Source organism: Copadichromis virginalis, linkage group LG15 (genome assembly GCF_057382275.1).
Source record: "Copadichromis virginalis isolate Kocher_CV1m ecotype Utaka linkage group LG15, C_Virginalis_male_GT1.1, whole genome shotgun sequence".
Classification (NCBI taxonomy): domain Eukaryota; kingdom Metazoa; phylum Chordata; class Actinopteri; order Cichliformes; family Cichlidae; genus Copadichromis; species Copadichromis virginalis.
In genome coordinates this window covers 16,480,796-16,500,748 of record NC_140632.1, presented here as the reverse complement: position 1 = coordinate 16,500,748, position 19,953 = coordinate 16,480,796, and the positions used below count along the sequence as shown (strand labels likewise).

Sequence of the window (19,953 nt, the reverse complement as noted above, 5' to 3'; positions counted from 1 at the left end):
TGAGGTATGGGATCACATTTAAAATCTTTTATATTTATATTCAAACGAATACCACTGTTTTGGGTGAAATAGTTGAAACATTTGAGATTTTGTTTTCTGTTAGAGGGAAAAATACTGATAAGCTAACCTAGTTTTTAGCATGCAGAAAGTCTTTGATTATGCATTATGTCTTATGTCTTTTATTATCATCATTCTATTACCTTTAGGTTTTGTCTTGGAAGTGTAAATTGGGGCACTTGTGTATTTACACTCATTGGCCACTTTGTTAGTTACACCTGTTCAGTGCATTTAGGCATGTAGGTTGGAGGTTCAAACCGAGCATCCAAATAGCGAAGAAAGATTATTTAAGTGGCCTTGAACATGGTGGTTGGTGTCAGATGGGCTGCTCTGAATATTTTGGAAACTGATTTACTGGGATTTCCCCATCCAAACATCTAGTTTTATATTGAGTGGTCCAAACCTAAGAATGGTCAGATTGCTTCAAGCTGACATAAAGGCAGCCATAACTCAAATAACCACTTTTTCCATGACCAGCGTATGAAGCAGATGAGCTACAGCAGCAGAAGACCATACTGAATGGCACTACTGCCAGCTAAAAACAGGAAATTGAGGCTACAATTGATGCAGGGTTTGACAACAGAAGATGAAAGAAATGTTGCCTGATCTGATATTTTTTTGGCTCACTATGGTCCATTACTACCAAGCGAGCATTGCATTGTTGCTGTTAACATCCATCCCTGTATTTCCACACAGTACCCATGTTCTTTCAGTTGGATAATATACCATAGTACAAAGCTCAAATCTCTCAAACTGGTTTCTTGGTCATGGTTAACATTACATTTTACTTAAATGGCCTACAGTTGCCAATTCTCTATCTAAAAGATCTGGATGTGTAGCTGACAAATCTGCAGAAATTGCAAAATGTTATTGTCACGGTCTGGCTGGCAGACCGTGGGGATGTGGGGAAAGGAGGACCCAAAACGCAGACTCTGCGATGCAAACAGTGCTCTTTATTCACAGTGAAAAACTGTAAACACAATAACTCCCCGTTGCTCCCTTGAACCCCGTGTGCGTGCTTCCCTCCGACGTCTGTGCTCGTGCTCGTGCTCCCCGCTGTTGTGTTTCCGCACACCCCATGCGTGCTGCCTTTCTGGACCACTCTTCCTCCTGCAGGGAAACCATAGAGGCAGCCATCAACACTAACCCTCGGCGGGCATATACGAACAACACAGACATATGCTGACACACTAACTTGGTACGATAACTCAATGATCCCGCGCCGGTGGGAGCTCCAACACTCTCCTAAGTAGCTCCCCCGACGAGCCCTGATCACCAACAGGTGTGGCAGGAACTTCAGGTGTGGCCAGTCCTTCGCAGGGCCACACCCATCAGGCCTGCAGGTGGCTGGGCTCCATCCTCCAGCCACACCCGCAGACATACACACGTATACACCCACACCCTGCCTATACATACGAGTGGGACACAGACTAACACAGCATTGTGGAGAAAACACACATCACCAAATAATAATAATACTAACAACAATAACAACAGTCAAAACTGGTCACGGACCCCCGAGTCCTCCAGAGCCGGGTCCGTGACAGTTATCATGACTTTATTGGACCACGATCTCTGAGGAATGTTTCCCACACCTTGTTACATCTATGGCACTAAAAATCAAGGCAGTTCTGAAGGTGAAAGCCACTCCAACCAGTTACTAGCAAGGGGTAACTACTAAAATGACTGTTGAGTGTATATTTTTGCCCCAACAATGGAAGCCCCCTTGTTTTGTTTTTTGTGTCCTTCTATCCTGCCCCCCCGGGCTGCTGTATGTTTAATCCCAAATCTATATCTTTCAGTACATTATTGTAAACACACCATGTATCGCAGCTATTTATCTATCCTCATCTGATCTGATACAGGTGCAGATATTGTACAGTGGCTGATGAAGAATCTGTCCATTGAGGATCCAGGTATGTTTTTAAAATGGGAAAGCAGAGTGTACTCTGCTGAATGATTTCTAAATGCCACAACCTCCCATGATAGCAGAACAGCAGGATTTATTTATAAAAAGCATGCACGCTATATAATAAGAAATACAGGGGTGTGTCTATCTTTATGATAGGTTTTTGAACAATTGCCTGCAATAAATGCTTACAATGAAGAGATGTTTATAGTGAGCAGGTGCATTGTTGTTCAAAAGACCTAACTACAAAAACTTGGCAATTATCTGTAGAAAACATTTACAAGTTAATACTATAGAGAAAACATACCAAACAGGAAAAGAGGCAACTAGATTGTTTTTTTAACAAACAGAATTTGTTTTATATTTGTTGTTTCGTTGGCCTGACCTAAAGCCTGGTGGTGGGAGAGCAGTGTTTATTGTTGGTACAATAGCCCACGGCCTGGACAGTGAATCAGTCACTGAGTCATCCATGTACATCCCAACCACCTCTGATTCCCATAGTCCTAGCAGAAAGCCACTTTAAACAGACAAACAAACAAAACAAAGGTTCAACAAGCTGTGTTGATATATTTGCATTTCTTAAAATGCTCCACTTCAAAAAATATTCCAGGGATGGTATACTTGGCAGGTGATTCATAGTTTTGTATTAATGTAATGTTACAAAATATCAGTTCCATGACTGTCATATTTGATCTCATTGTCTAGATGTTGTTTCAACCAACTTAATTCTATCCATACTGCAATGTAAATACTGTCTGCAATGCTGAGGAATCTACTGTAATCTATTTATCTCTTTATTCTGCTCCTTTTACAGCTGAGGCGATGCACATTGGGAGTTTAATTGCAGCTCAGGGGTACTTTTTCCCAATCTCAGACCATGTCCTTACCCTGAAAGACGATGGAACTTTCTACCGCTTCCAGGTGAGCGGACACACCAAGTGGTTAAAAACACAGAGAAGGCTATAGGAGGTATGGCCACATTTAATTATTAGCAAACTCAAGATTTATACCTGATGTGAAGCTTAATGAGAAACGTGACAATCAGCATTTAGATACTTCATGGTTAATTCTAGGTTAGTGTCTTGTTTTGATAAATATCGTAAAATTATTTTCTGTATAGACGGGTGAAAAATTCAAGTGAGTAAGTAAGGGATTGAACCACTACATGAAACTGGATAGCTAATGATTACCTGAAACTCTGAATTTACAGAAAATGTTAAATTTTTGTGAAACATCTATCGTCCGATAATGATACAGTTATCGGACGATAGATGTTTTATATCGGGATATGAGGTTTTGGTCATATTGCACAGCCCTACATAGCCCCTGGGATCCCTGGGTCGCGCAAACCCGTCCACCACAATAAGGTAGCGACTCGCGGAGGAGGACCCGGGGCAAACCCAGGACACATTGGAGAGATTATATCTCTTGGCTGGCCTGGGAAAGCCTTGGTGTTCCCCCGGACAAGCTGGAGGAGGTGGCTGGGGAGAGGGAGGTCTGGGCTTCTCTGCTTGGGCTGCTGCCCCCACGAACCAGCCCTGGATAAGCGGAAGAAAATGGATGGATGGATGTTACTTTTGATAGCTATTCTTAACATGGTGGAAAAATTGTGGTTGACTCAGCACATTCAGATAGCTTTTGAAATGTAGATATAGTAAGTTTCGAGTACCGGCTCTTTATTGTCAATAGATGAAAATAGTTTTTCTTTAATGTTCCCTTTTATGTTCCCTTTTATGTTCCCTTTTGTGCCAGACATGACTCTCACACTAATGCCTTCTTCATTCTGTGTAATTGTAAGAGATAATAAAAAACCTCCAGCAAGTTTAATCTAGCTGTGGGGTCGCCTACAATATCCCAATCAGCCACTGACGATTACTTGCTTCGTTATAGAAGCACTGGGGCCCTGTCCACTACAGTTTCTTCAGTACTATGTTGGGATCCTGTGACCCTATTAAAAATGGATGGTGAGCTGTTAAAATATTCATCAAGAGCTCAGAGGAAGCAGGTCTGGTCCGGGCCAAATAGGCAGCTACCAGAATCTTTACAGGGACATGTAGTGTAGCAGCCCACACTACAATTAGAGACTCATATCAAAGAACAAAAAAAAAATAAAGTAAGGCTGACATTTTGTGCCTCCTTCACTGTTCACAGATAAGGCAGTGGCATTAAGCTTGCATATTAATTATGCCAGACTGAAGTCTCTAATTAAAGAAAGGAAACCATGTTTTCAAATTCCTCATTTGTGAATGCAAAAGCAGCATGTGGTGCGATTAGAATGATTTCTATGTAGCATCTTCTTCCTATACATACTGCAGTTACAGGATTGAATCTCCAGTGAAGCCAGAAGAGCAGTTTAATTAAACCAACAGTGCACATTAGGTTATTTGACCTTGGTTCTCCTCCTTCAAAGTGAAGTGGAATAAAAGAGGGGAGGAGGAGGAGGTCTATTTGCTGTAGCCGAAAGAGCTTCATAAAGATAATCACCACTCATTAGCATTTCCTTTTGGAGGCAAATCAAGTGCAAGATAAAGAGAAACACAGGGCAGAAAAATCACAATTGTGTAATATCTCTTCTCAATGAAAATACTACAGATGGTTTGGACTCGTTTAACAGTTTTACATAGTTTTTTGTCAAATACAGAACCTGTCCTGTCTGTTCTTTGCCTGGCGGCTTATTGTTCTGTTTTCTGACTGTTTACTTCCCAGCTGTCATTCTTTTATTGTTTTCTGCAATACTTTTCCATGAGTAATAGCCCCCTGGGGTGTTGCAGAGGTGTGAAAAGTTTTAGAAGTTGGCTGTTCTGAATCTCTCCTGCCCTGATAATAAAAAATATTTTGATTGGTGAAGCAAGACAATCATGTGCTCCCCTGTGTCTCAGAGGCAAACAGCTATCTTGTAAAGGTCATCATCATCACTCCAGTTTTGTCAAATAGTTTTGACTCATAAATCGTGACCTGGGAGGTTCAGGGAACAATCAGCAGCAATTCAGCATCACTTTTGATTTTCACATTTCTACTTTGTTTTGTCCTCAGGCGCCATATTTCTGGCCGTCCAACTGCTGGGAGCCTGAGAACACAGACTATGGTGAGAAACTTCAAGGAATATCTTGACATTTTGTGGTTTTTGATTGTCCTTTAAGTTTTAAAGAGCAATGCTTTAGTCATAAGATTAATTAAATGGATTAGAAATAGTATACGTGGGTTGGAAACAGTAATATAGCATCACTGCATGGAACGAAACCTGCTAGTGTTATACTGAATTTAAGGTGAAACTAATGCTTTCTGTGGTCCCGGTCTCTAATCTAATTTGCAACAGCTGCTTCTGAGGTATTATGTAAAGTGCAAACTACACCTCCAACATTAGCAGGGTATGAATAACCATCAATAATAACTGAGGGATAAGATATGGATCTTATCAATCTACATCTGATCTTGAGGCAAAACCTTTGGAAAAACATGTTTTCTGACTGCCTTTTTATTAGGAGCAGAAAGATTATAACTGGATAATTTATCTAACTTTTGTCTGTCAGCTCAACTCTGAACAAGCTTTATGCAGCAAAAGCTAGACTGTGTAGCTTAAAAAGTGATTATAACAAGCAGACACCAATTAAATATCCCACTGTAGGGAATATTAATAAGTAACTAATTGGGGATGCCTGCAGTCAGCTGAGCCTGACCAAGTAACATGGATGAGTGACAAATCGTTTCTTCCACAGAAAACGCTGCATCCAGATAAAGAGAATCAACTTTATGCATTAATTTCAATATGTCATAATATTCTTATTAATTGATGAAAACTACATATTTTCATGTCATAATGTCTCACCAAGACACAGAGTTTTAACCTTTATTTATTTATTTTTATTGAGTTGATATAACCGTGCTATTCTTTTCAATACAGTTTCATTTCAAGTCTTGACTATGTAGATTTTTTTCCGATTTTTCTGATCTGAAGAAAGATGAAGCAACCGTAAACAGATGAGAAGGCATAAGCCTGCAATTTATAACTAAAGCTCAACAAACTCCCACTGAGCAAAGCACTGAAGCCCAGTAAGCACTGTACTTTTAGTTGAGGAGGCGAACAGCTGACATGATTAGTCAATCACTGTTCCACTTCCTGCCCTTCATCCTTTCAGACACAGCCACGACTGGAGTTTTTGGTTTGGGAGTTCAGGGACTCTTAAAACTGCCTCATAATCCCAATGGTGGGCAGGCAGCTTGAGAGGGATTGTAGTCCATGTAAAATGGGTGGTGAGGAGAGGAGAGGTGGGTTGCACAGAGAGTGAGAGATGAGCACAGATGAGTGAAAAGGAGGAACAGGGATGTCTCTGTGATTAATTCTTTCTCTCTCTTTCTCCTTCAGCTATTTACCTGTGCAAGCGGACCATGCAGAACAAGACGAGGCTGGAGCTGGCAGATTATGAGGCTGTGAGTGTTGAACTGTTGCTCTAAGCTATTAGTCCAAGTATTGATCAGTGCGTCAAGCTCTGGGACCAAAAAAATACAGCCTCTTAAAGGTCAGACAGCCGTGTGTCTGTGATGGCATGAAATCTAAATTACTTCTTGGAGCAGACTCAAACTTTAAAACTGTCAAGTGTATTTAACAGTATTTTTTTTCCCAACTATTGTTTTTCCTTGTTGACTTTTGATAATGTTTCTCTCTCATTTGTAACAGGAGAACCTGGCCAGGCTGCAGAGAGCTTTTGCCAGGAAGTGGGAGTTTATCTACATGCAGGCTGAGGCCCAGGTCAAGTAAGTGTGATCTGTTACCAAGGCAACACATGAAACTGCAGTGCATGCACTGATGTCATTCACACTCAAGGTAAAAGACAAGCAATCATGAGAAGTGAGCATTTGTACGTGTGGTTTTGTGTAAGATTACCACTGTGAGATTAGGATTGACGTGTCTACAGGTGTGTTTCACATCAGATGCTCTTTAAACTAACAAACATAGGCAATACTTACTTGGAACACATGGAAATTCGAAAATGGAAGAAGAGTGGAGACTGTACACACTGCTCTGTTTTCCACCATCCTTTGCCAGCCTTCTTTTGATTATGAATCCACAGTTGCATCAGTCTGAGGGAAAGCTGTAATTTCCAAAATGTTCCCAAGATCTTTGTGAAATAAAGTGAACTGCTATTATTACATTTGCTTCCATGTTTTGGTTCCAGGTATATATGACCAGCATTTCTAATCTGATCATGATTCACGAAACTAGTATTAAAATGTTTTCTAATTTTTCTTCTTCTTCTCAATAAGTAACAATGTGGAAGTCTAGCACATAAACAAACATAATGCACGTTGCCAGGGGTCAAAGACTTTAAATACTAGTATGCAAAGTAGCAATTCCTTAAAATTATTAAGTTAAAAGTTAAAGTCATAACCTATTAAACATTATGAAGATCAACAAATTATACAATTGTTATTCTTATTATTCTTGAAGCCTGTTAGACAATTTTAAATGCTTTTTTAACTCACGGTGAATATTCTTAATTTTTAAATTAATTTCTTTTTGAAAAAAATGAAATGTAGATATCAAAAAACTGGAAGTACTCAAGTACCTGGAATAACACAGAGTTACACAGTATGTGGATGCAGACAGTGTGTATGAAGCTAGAGTACACTGTAGACTGAGTCTGTTCTGAGCCTCATTATTGTTAAAAAACACTGCTCTATTCTGCAGGATTGACAGGAAAAAGGATAAAATTGAAAGGAAGATCCTGGACAGCCAAGAGAGAGCTTTCTGGGATGTCCACAGACCTGTGGTAAGTCTCACATACACACTTCCTGTCTATGTGAGATTATAGCCACCCACCCAATCCGCATTCTCAAATAGTGCTGATGCAATGACATTGTTTTCCTTGGGGTGTTTTTTTCTGCAGCCTGGATGTGTTAACACCACAGAGATGGACATCAGGAAATGTAGACGCATGAAGAATCCTCACAGAGTTAAGAAGGTAAAACCTTAGCTGTCAACTTTGTGACAGGAATCTTTTTAAAGAGATTTTTTAAAATATACCCCATGCAACAAGTTTATTCCTTTTTTTTAAATTTTTTGTAAGTTGTGTTAAAATTCATGTCCCTTGCATTTTTTAAACAACATAACATATCATTTCCCACACTGCAAGAAAATAAGTGTACCTTCTAATACTTACCCACTTCTCCTCTCTCATCATGGTTGAATGGCCCAGTCGGTGTATGGTGTGATAGAGGAGGGAACACAGTCTCAGAGTCCCATACACACTCCTTTACACCACTGCAGGAAAGGCACCAAGGAGGATGTAGAAAAGGAGGTAAAAATCAGTTCAAATGTTGACAAAATTATAAGCCATCATTAGAGAAGATGTCAGTGTTTTGTGCTCTTTCTGCTTTTAACGCCACAAGCACTGGATTTCACAGCCGCAGGCCAATTACAGAGAAGATTGGCAGACATTGTAACGCATTTTGTGCGGTGCCCACCTTGTCAAATCTTTTCAAATCTGCTGGATTGTTTTCTCGCACAAACAGTAATTATGAGAAATGGTAGCACTAACAGTATTGCCGATTGACATAGACGCTGCCAGCTGACTCAACAAGCTCCTTTTCATTTATTTCTGTTACAGGTATTTGCTAGCTCTAGTTGAGATCATGCAATCAGATTCAAAAACCTTTATATAAAAAGATTTTTTGGTATAGTTTATTGCTCATTGTCTTTTTCAGATCGTATTCCTGAATACCCAGCTAGATCGTCACTGCATGAAGATGTCCAAAGTTGCTGAAAGGTACAGGAAACTTACTTCACATACACATTTAAAATGGAGCACAGCATCATGTCCAATCTCTATCTTGTCAATCTTGTGAGGCACTCTTTGTCGCTAAGGTACTCCGTTCCCATCTCCTGTACTCTCTGACCATCCATAATCAGACAAAGCTCTGTGCTACTGGCCTACCTTTTACTGTAACTCTCCTAGAGGAGTGGCAGACAGGGGATAATAGGTTTCTTGACACCTTATTTGGACCTGTGGAGGTTTCAGTTTGACATTCAGAGTCCAGAGTGCTGCTTTTGCTGTTTGGGTATGAAGTGGTTCAGTAAGACTGTATTTTGTCCCTGGATTTTCATGCTCAGTGTGACTATTAGATATACAGGTCTAAAGACAATGTGTGTGAATGGGTGGATGACTGGTTGTGTAAAGCGCTTTGGGGTCCTTAGGGACTAGTAAAGCACTATAAAAAATACAGGCCATTTACCATTTGGGCTCAACATGCATTTTCATTACTTTCATTCTCTTGAATTTATCAATATGATGTCACATTTTCAAAATTTGAATAAGTATTGAGCTAATAATACACAATAGGGTCAAGGGTTCTAGAGAGGATGTTTGGGATGTGATGTGAAACTGCACAATTTTCATTTTAAATAATTTTTGTACAATACTCCAGCCCCATAAAGTCTATGCTTTTTCCTTTAACACATTAAGAACAAAACACTGTGTTTTTGTAGTCTTTTAAAAAACTGCTCACTGTACAGTTTCAACCGTCTTGCCCTGTTTAACGATTTGAACTTCAACTGAGAACAAGTCTTTAACTACACTATGTGGACATAAGCACTGGGCCACACACAGCATTATTGTTTTCAGTCCCATTGCCAAAGCTTATAATATCCTTCCAAACATTTGCAAAAGAATGGGTCACTTTCACAGAGTCACTCAATGAATTATCAAGTCAGTTCAAGAAATTCCTTTTAAAATCAACTTTATGTAGTATTATTGCAAAAGGGAAGAGTTTAATTGCAGGTTAGGGTCGCCAAGTGCTGAGGTATTTGGTGTGTAAAAGTCACCAGTGCTCTGCTTCTAAACTTCCCCTGGCATTAACAACAGCACTAAACTGTGCAGGGGAGCTTTGATTTTCATGGCTGGGCAGCTCTTGTAGGTGTCATCCTCAGGTGGACATCAAGTTTCTACTACGTTGTTGCTCATTCAGAGAACTCTGCACAGGAACATCCAAACAAACTCTGGGCTGTCTCTGTCCGTGGTCCTGATACCCTGCTTATCTTGCCCATTGCTGTTACAGAATGTACTGTATATTGTATTGAGCTTCTATAACTTCTGTTGGCCTGGTGTCTATGATTTTTATGGATCCTGGTATCTGGAATTGCATTTATTTGTTAGTCAATTTAAAACTTTCTGGAATCAGCATCAAAAATAAAAGGTCTGGAAACACATAAGTAAATGGAGTTTCTGCAGTTTTTTTGTAATTTTTATAATTTTGTTTTTCTTTTTATGTATATAGCTCATATTTTCATGTGTTGTAATATGTAAATCAAAAAGTCATATTTAGATATAATGAAGCTTTTGTACCGTAGGGTTAGAAGGATATTACTGCTGTAAAGAGAAGAAGTTGTGTGTTTTTCCTCGCCTTCGTACAGCTTGAGGTCATGCGTTGGCAGTGCAGCGAAGTTGTAGTACATACATTTGTATGTTATTGGGGATTCTTGCATTATTGTTTAATCTGTGAGAAGGAAAATATTTTCTGCACAGTGTTGCTGTTGTTGTGAAGGACATTCTGCTTCACTCTGTCTCTCACTTACCGTTTGTCTCAGACTACTCAGGACATCAGTTTCTTAATTTTACTGCAGAAAAACATGCGGTTCACTATTAACATTTACCTCAAATCATCAGCATGTCACTGCTGTCTCTAAACATATGATAAGCTAATGCCTCCTTTCCTTTGTCATGTGTGTCCATGTGTGTTGTTGCTGTTGTGTGTCAGTCTGATAGCCTACACTGAGCAGTACTTGGAGTATGACCCATTTGTGACATCACCTGAACCATCCAACCCCTGGACCAGCGATGACCCCACTTTCTGGGATTTGGAGGCTAGGTACGATCACTGTCAGTGGATATGTCAAGATGTCTCTGCGTGCTGTTTTGTTGTTGTTTTCATAATCATGGTATTTTTAGAGGAAACTGTTTGCACTGATTATTTTAAAATAATTTATTTTTCTGTTGTTGGGCTCTGTAACCTATAACCTTCCTTTTTGCCTTTTGGTGTGTAAATCTCAAAACCAATTTCACATAGAGCCCATAGGGGAAGGGAATTCTTTTCAAGGACACCTATTCAACGCTTTTTTAAACAATCTCAGGTGTGTGCAGTGTGAAAGCTCACACTGCACCCCCCTTTGGAAGTAAATATCAAACAGACCGAAACCAATCTCACAAAAGGCAAATTCAAGTGTGAACGCACTCCATGTGCTGCCCTTGATCATATAGTTGCTGACAGCAGGCAAGTCCTGACAAAGTCGTTGAAGAAACGATTGTTGATGATCGGCTTTCATTCCAAAGTATTTCTTTTTGCTACTTATCAGCTTATTTTAACCCTGATTTGCAACTCAAAAATTTAAACGATCTGGATAATCAGAAAATTCACTGCACAATTCTCCTAACTTAAATGCTAAATGGTCTTTGAAAACTCGAAGCACCATCTTACTGCTGTAACAAGCCTCATTCACATACACATAAATACAAGTGCTTTTTCCCGACATTCAAACACACTTTGTTGCATCAGGGGGCAACTTTAGTATCTTGGATAAGTTTGTAAGAATTTTTTTTGTTTTATATATAAAATAACATTTTAAAATTCCCCTCTCACCCCTGCGGGCGGTCTATCCTTCAAGCTCGGATCCTCTACCAGAGGTGCAGTAACTTAACTGTTCCTAGGACTGCGCTCTTCTAGGGCAGAGTTCTCCGATGTTGTTCCTGAGCAATGTTCCATCTAAGCTGCGCGCGTGCACAATTGCGTACTGCTGGCACAGTCTCTGCGCACAAAAAATCTGCGTTGGGCACAAAAAAAAAAAAATCTAACCTGACTTGGAATTAAAGTAAATACTTCTGTTTTGCAGTGTTAGTCAGTAAGTGACTGGCTGCTCCCTTATGGGATTAGAACAATGCCTCCTTATCCCCAGTCCAGCCAATAATACGATTCACATTCGTATATACGCAGCTGATCAACATCGTTGACAGGCTATGAAAACCCTCCTTGCTTGGAGCTTCCTTGTCTTGATGTCAGTGGCTTCTATCTCCTGTTTTGGCCATCTTATTAGTTTGGTAGCTCAGTCCCCTCAGTTCTGACCACCTTCATCTCTAGCCCGAATGACATTCCGATGCCATTGCTGCTGGTGTGGATCAGTGGATCGATATCCCGTTCTTGGCATACAACTTGATGAAATCCACAGGAGGATAGCTGACAACTCAATTCCGTATCCATAGTGTGTTCAGACTGTGGAGCAGGGAAATTATTTTACTGCTATTGTTAAATAATAAATATAATCTGCAGCATGGATATTGCATTCAGGGGTTGAACAGTGTGTGTCTTTCAGAAAGGCTAAAAGTCACAGGCTGACAGGAAACAGGCTTGCAGAGAGTTTGCAGAAGCAGGAAGTTATTTTGAGCAGCAGGCTAAGACGAGGCTTTAACAATGTAACAGATAGCTTTAAGATGGCCTTAAGATGTTTATGATGATGTTAATTTTGTATTTCAGGTGCAGTTATGACTATTTTATACACAATGCATATCTGTGCTTATTAAAGAGTTGGAGCTCGGTCAATTAATTGGGGGTTGGAAGCTTTGTTCGGCGCGATGTCCGGACAATCTATTGTGCAAGTGACTTGGAGCCATAGAAGGAATTGCAGTACATGCTTACAAAACACTTATATATCAGGTCATTTCATATTAAGGTTTTAGTAGAAGTTCTTGGTTAAAACATTTATTTAGTAGAAGACATACATATAGTCTCAGTGAGCCTCTGTCCTGGTGAAAGGTCAGAAGTGCAACAGGTGAATTGAGAAAGAGCATGTGAGGTCGTGACACACACATGAGTTAAATTTATTTAGAGGAGAGATTAGTCATGTCTCGGCAAGAAAGAGGAACAATTCACTTTAAGACAAGAACGGAAAGTACCAGCCATGAAAATAGAAGATGATCTTCTGGGTTAAAAGCCATTGTGGTGTTGATCTGATCTATGTATAAAATGTATCTGTGACGCATGAAGGGGCGTCAGTAAATCAAACCCTGATGCTATAAAATATCTGTTCATGCTTTGATTAAGTCGGAGATCACTTGCTGTCGGCGTACAGAGTGTTCTTCCCACACGTGTGTAGTCATTAAAATCATTGTTTGACCAAGATCCTCTGGACCAATGGTGGTTTGTACTCTCCTTCCTCAATTGTGAACCTTAACAAGACATATGCAGAACAGCAGTGGTCCTCCTCATGTATTGATCCATCTTAGCACACAGTCAGGTCAAGCTTCACCATGATCCTATCTTTCAGGACTCTCGCACTCAAGGAGACGGATACCTGCTTGGGTGGGGGGGGGTCATGATATCTACCCCCTGACCTGTTGTCCTGGCTCCCTGTTGCCATAACATGTGTGTTGTACCTCGTCAGTCTCTAGCTTTGAGAACAGTCCTTTCTTCTAAATGTTGGAACACTGAGCTACTAGTTGTTTCGCTGTCAATGTGGATGTTGGGTATCGGCATGACTTCATATAGCATGGAGGGTCAAGCCTAAGACCCTTACTGGATACAGACGCCCCAGGTGGGAATCAAACGTGTGACTCACGCTCTAGAGGCGTGTAGCTGCTATACAGGCATGATTTTTTTTCTTGTAAAGCCAAAGTGTGACTGACCGAGTACTGATCAAGCACTAATTGCTTTGGCAGAGAACTTTTGAACTAGTGACGGACATTTACAGATCACTCAGCCCAAATCAAAGAAAACACATATAAGACCGATCAAACAAATGAACTGCCTTGCTACCAAATTATTAAACATAAAGAAAAGTAGTGCTCTCAACAAGGTGCACTATGATTGGAACTGCTGAATACGCAGGAATTCATTAGATCAGACACATGATCACTGTGCCTAATGTAGCTTAATAATTCATCTGAATTGATTAATTGCAGGATAAGAGAACATATTCCCTGCAGAGATTGTAATGATTGGATTTCAGATGAGCACTGTCATAATGTGCAGCTTTTCATAAACCAGTATCACATCCACATCAGACCCTTTCGTGAGTCCCAAAGATCAGGAGGATTTTGCAGTTTTAATGTCTCATCTCTATCTTCATCTTTCCTCTGTTTTCACCTTTTAGATCTGTCCACACTTTCCCAGCTGTAATTAAGTCTCAGACACTAGTTTCATTCTTTATTTTTTTAAGGACATTGTAACTATTGTCAAAAACATATTGAAAGTAGAGTTTTGTGAATACTACAGATTTTTCAGCTTAATTTGAGGGGAACACAAATATATTGCACTGATAATTTTGGAACCACAGATATTTTTATAGAGGGGCTGCAATATACATATATACATATATAACAATAAACTGCCAATCCCTATCTCCATCTTTCCTAGTAAGGAGCCCAGTCAGCAGAGGGTGAAGAAGTGGGGCTTCTCTTTGGAGGACGCCTTGAAAGATCCAGCAGGGCAGGAGCTTTTCCTCAAGTTTCTAGAATCAGAGTTTAGCTCAGAGAATCTCAGGTGAGCAAAATATATTTCAGTCATCACTGTTGTATGTTGAAGTGATATTTTCCTGCTCTTTTTAACCATGCTGTACTGAACTCAATTAATGAAGAAAGGCAAGTAGTGCACAAGCACAGATTTTGTGGTGAATTTTTAAAGGCAGCTTATTCTGCATTATAACAAATCCTCTGTGCTTCATAGGATAACATTTAAGACATTCAGTTGGACATTTGTGCAGCTCCCCTTTAACAACGTGAGGAGAGTATAAGAGTCGATCAAAAGCTTTCACTTCCATGAAAATAGGCAGAAATTATTTCTTCTTGGCAACCTCATTGTTCCAACCTACCATTTCAACCCACTTGGAACATGGAAGAGCAATCAAGTGAAGGTTTGCCAGTTTTTAGATACCTAGAACACTTAAAGAGAAGCGCACAAACCACACTAAAATTCTGCTCATCGAAATTTCAGGAAAAGAAAAGAGTATTAGAAAGGAGCAATACTGAGCTACAATGTTATGCAGATGTATCTCTTCTAGTATTTTTTTTTTACTCTGTTGGATAAATCTAAGATAAAAACAGTTTTTGAAAGGTCTTATCACCATAAACAACAATGTTGTATCGAAGAGAAGAAAAAGATGCAGCCTTACAACTCTGATAAAAATAACAAGACTGAGCTAATGAGGTACACATCAATTTTCTTAACTGCTCATTCAATTAAAAGTCATAGCAGCAGCAGTAGAGCCTGTCCCAGCTGGCTCTGCTGGGTGAGGTGCAGAGTACACAACGTGCCCTACCACAGGGCCTCTTTAAACAGACAACCACACTCCTCCTATGCATTTAAGACGTAATTTAAGTTGTCGTGCCTTAAAGGAAAGATTCAAAGGGAAATAAGATTTCACAGAACTACTTTACTTCTGTCTACACATCAAAAACAGAGTTGTAGAGCACCGGCAGTAAGCATACTAAGAGAAACCGCTAGCCCGACGATCCATCACACGTCACAAAACATTTCAAAACTCGTGTTTTTAGGCTCATGGCAACTTTTCCTCAATCTGTCTGTTTAATTTTTAAGTCCATGAATGTTTTTGATTTCTTTGACTTGTTCTTGTAATGGTTTACAGCTCACATTAAATACAAATTTACACACTAGGCACTGTCATATTTAGTCCCTTATGCACCTATGCAGCAATAAGTGGGTGTTTTATAGTGTGTGGGTGGGAGAGAGAGATGAGGCATCTCTGAAATCTAGTGAGAGAGACAGAAACGTGTTAGGAATAAGAGTCTGGGGATGAACTGATACTATGGAGGTTGTTGATACTTCTGAGCCAGGGGGAGATCCACTACAGAGAAAAAACACACACACATAAGCAGGGTGAGATGCAGAGCGGGAGGGCATACACTCACATCGCTGTTCACCCTTCAGCTACGCCACCAGTCTCCTCACCTCCATCTATTGTTCTCTTCTTCTGGACCCTTAATTGCTTTTGGTTTTATGAGGGAGCTTTTGGAGGAGTGGCACAGAAAGAGAGAGTGTCAGTTATTGAGAAATAGAGAGTGAGTGAGCAAAGCACACCCCAGAGGTGCTTTGCTCTATATTGCTAAACCAGTCCACAGATCAATATAGATAGAAACTAATATTGCAGGCAGTCTGCTTCTCTGCTGCCCCTGGTATTTAACACAGTTTAAGTTTTTTCTCTGTGTCAATATTTAAAAGAAAATTATTCTCGTGTGTCGTCGAGGAAAGGAGGAGAAAGTTTTAAGAGCATTTTAGAAAGAAAGAAATCAAATACATGTAAGTCAATGTTCTGGATACTGACATGTTTCGAGAAAACTATGTTTGCTTTGCAGGAAGGTTTCACTTTTAATTTTACCGCTCTAATCATACAGAAAGCTTTCACTGTCCTAAACTCGCTAATCTATCTAAAGATAAGTTATCACCAGTTACATGTTTAGCATGCAGATTTAAAGGTCTATGCCACTGATGTGTGTTTCTGTTTGTGTTGTTGCAGGTTCTGGCTGGCTGTGCAGGAATTAAAGAGGATACCTCAGCACGAAGTTGCACAGAGGGCACAGGACATCTGGGCAGAGTTCCTGGCAGAGGGAGCGCCCAGCTCTATTAACCTGGACTCCCACAGTTACGAACGCACCAGCCAAAACCTGAAAGACCCTGGACGATACAGCTACGAAGATGCACAGGTGAGAAGCAGAGGAGCATGCAGTGCATTTGAGCTCAAGTAAAATTATTTGAACTTGAAAATTATAAAACCAGTCGGACTTCACAGGGTTTTAAAGTGGAGCTGATGTAACAATATATCAACCTCTTTAAACCTACATATAGAAATTATATGACTGGGAAAAAAAGAACCTGCTCTTAAAATCCTGTCCAGATTTATGCAACTTTTTGGCAAATGCCAGCTGAAATTTGTCTGGCTGAACTGAGAATTAGTGGTACTCATAAATAATAAAAGGTGAACTACAATACTAAGTGAATCCTAGAAAAGGAGTCATTTAGCAAATTGCATTTATTTCAGTTAGCCTCATTCTGTTCTCTCACTACTGAGAAAAATGTCCCTACTTTTGATCAGTGATTGCAACACATTTACACTGCAAATACACACCTCATATCCTTTGGAGTGACTTTTGAAAAAGTAAAGCAGACAGGCAAACTTACATAGCAAGGCCCCAGCCAGTCAGCAGATTTGAACCCAGGACCTTTTTGCTGGGAAACAACAATGCTAACTAATGCACCGCCATGCTTCTGAAGTTTAATTCTAAATGACCTAATTGTGTGACTGGTTGTCTGTCTCTGTGTTAGACCTGCAATAGACTGTTGACCTATACTATGACAGCTGGGATAAGCTTCAGTAATTTCCTGTGTATCAGGATTCCCCAGTTATGTGACTGACTCCAAATAGGCCTGCTTGAGGTCAAGAGTATTACCACAAGGCTCTATTCTACATTCCAACTTAAGTTGGTTATATCTCTGTGGGTTTTCTGTGCTTCTTTCAGAAGCTCTGCCCCACACTATTGTCTGCTCCATTTGTCTTTCTTACATGCTTCACCAGTATCAACTAATGGGTCTATATTGTGGAGTGATTTCCAGAGAATACGTCTCATTGGGAGATAGATGGGCGGGGGGGTACTGGGCGCTGCATAGCATCTATTAATAGAATAGAATAGAATAGAATAGAATTCAACTTTATTGTCATTGCACATGCACAGGTACAGGGCAACGAAATGCAGTTTGCATCCATCCAGAAGTGCTTTAGTGATATAGATATATTACAGTATATATTAGCAATAATATAGATATGTGAGTATATTACAGAAATGGGTCTATTATGGTATGTTATAATGTACACGGTATGAAGTATGTTGTGAATATTCTATAACTATAAGTATGTACAGGCTGTAGTGAGTACAAGCTATGTACAGGATATAAATATGAAAAACTATACAGAATATGAAATGAAATAAATAACTTTACAGAATCTGGGATATACAGCTATACAGAATGGGAACTATGCAAGTTGTAAACAGTTGTAGGATTAAAGATTATCGAATGTACAGAATGATTATTTACACAGAGCTATACAGTAGTGCAGTTAAGATAAGTGAGGGTGTAGATAGTTTCTACAGAGGCTATATAAAGTGCTAGTGGTTGTGAGTGGTGGTTCAGTCCATGTTATTCTTGTGTTTGAGGGTACAGTTGTCCATTGTGGGTGTGTGTATGTTCAGTCCATGAGTTTAACGTGGGTCAGATGTCAGGAGGCAGAGTTCAGGAGTCTGACAGCTGTGGGGAAGAAGCTGTTCCGGTACCTGGTGGTCTTAGTCCGGAGGCTCCTGTGGCGCCTCCCAGAGGGCAGGAGGGTGAAGAGTCCATGTGATGGGTGACTGGGGTCTTTGATGATTTTCCCAGCCCTTTTCAGACACCGCTTCCTGTAGATGTCTTTTATGGCAGGAAGTGGTGCTCCGGCGATGCGCTGGGCAGTTTTCACGACCCTCTGCAACGCCTTCCGGTCCGAGGCAGAGCAGTTCCCGTACCAGACTGTTATACAGTTGGTCAGGATGCTCTCGATGGTGCAGCGATAGAAGTTCACCAGGATGTCTGAGGACAGGTGGTTCTTCCTCAGAGTCCTCAAGAAGAAGAGGCGCTGGTGAGCCTTCTTGACCAGCTTGGAGCAGTTGGTCGTCCAGGTGAGATCCTCGGAGATGTGGACTCCCAGGAACTTGAAGCTGCTCACACGCTCCACAGCCGTCCCCTTAATGTGGATGGGTGGATGTGGGTCAGCATTCCTCCTGTAGTCCACGATGAGCTCCTTGGTCTTCTCGGTGTTAAGCAGCAGGTTGTTTCTGTCGCACCACTCAGCCAGACGATCCACCTCCTCCCTGTAGGCGGCCTCATCGTTGTCACTGATGAGGCCAATCACCGTGGTGTCATCTGCAAACTTAATGATGGTGTTGGAACCATCAGCAGGTCTGCAGTCGTGGGTGAAGAGGGAGTAGAGGAAAGGGCTCATCACACAGCCTTGTGGTACACCGGTGTTCATTGTGATGGTAGATGAGCAGCGGTTATCCAGCCGGACATGTTGGGGGCGGTTGGTCAGGAAGTCCAGTAACCATTTGCAGATGAGGGAACTGATACCCAGGTCTGTCAGTTTCCTGATGAGTTGTGAGGGGTGGATTGTATTGAACGCTGAACTGAAGTCTATAAACAGCATTCTGGCGTAGGTGTTGTTGTTGTCCAGGTGTGAGAGGACAGAGTGCATTGCGATGGAGACTGCATCCTCTGTGCTCCTGTTCCGGCGGTATGCGAATTGGTGGGGGTCCAGGGTGGGGGGGAGACAGGATTTGAAGTGTGCTAGGACCAGTCGCTCTAAGCACTTAGTGATGATGGGGGTGAGTGCTACTGGGCGGTAATCATTGAGGCAAGATGGGTTGGAGTTTTTGGGTATCGGGACGATGGAGGTGGATTTGAAGCAGGCCGGTACCACAGCATGGGCCAAGGACAGGTTGAATATGTCTGTGAGCACTCCTGCAAGCTCCCCAGAACACGCTCTGAGAACACGCCCGGGGATGCCATCAGGGCCTGCAGCCTTGTGGACATTGATCCTGCTCAGCACCGCTCCTACATCGGTGGGGGAGAGAGTCAGAGGTTGGTGGTCTGGCGTCATGTCTGCTTTGGTTGTGGTTGTGGGGTTCCCTCGCTCAAAACGAGCATAAAAGTTGTTGAGCTCGTTGAGGAAGGAGACATCAGAGGATGCGGGGGAGGGTTTGGTGGTCCTGTAGTCTGTGATGGTCTGGAGTCCTTGCCACATGTGTCGGGGGTTGGAGTTGGAGAAGTGCTCTTCTACCTTCTTTTTGTAATGGTGTTTGGCTTTTTTGATGCCCTTCTTTAGATATTAAATTCCGTCTCGTGTCACAGGCTTAAATGGGACGAGTTAAACAAAGAAAAGATTTCTCCTGTCAGTTACCTGGCAGTGT

General features: G+C 41.0%; 1 protein-coding gene across 1 annotated transcript in view; it reads left to right on the top strand.

Annotated features, from left to right (window-relative positions):
* The window catches only part of LOC146692187 (regulator of G protein signaling 6-like), a 105,555-nt gene that overhangs the window by 82,804 nt on the left and 2,798 nt on the right, over positions 1-19,953 (top strand). The window contains exons 4-15 of the mRNA XM_085432203.1: positions 1,923-1,973; positions 2,781-2,887; positions 5,000-5,051; positions 6,330-6,394; positions 6,642-6,718; positions 7,653-7,734; positions 7,852-7,926; positions 8,161-8,262; positions 8,669-8,730; positions 10,718-10,828; positions 14,363-14,488; positions 16,479-16,665. Of these exons, the coding sequence (XP_085288329.1) occupies positions 1,923-1,973; positions 2,781-2,887; positions 5,000-5,051; positions 6,330-6,394; positions 6,642-6,718; positions 7,653-7,734; positions 7,852-7,926; positions 8,161-8,262; positions 8,669-8,730; positions 10,718-10,828; positions 14,363-14,488; positions 16,479-16,665 (1,097 nt within the window). The remainder of the gene's footprint in view (positions 1-1,922; positions 1,974-2,780; positions 2,888-4,999; positions 5,052-6,329; positions 6,395-6,641; positions 6,719-7,652; positions 7,735-7,851; positions 7,927-8,160; positions 8,263-8,668; positions 8,731-10,717; positions 10,829-14,362; positions 14,489-16,478; positions 16,666-19,953) is intronic.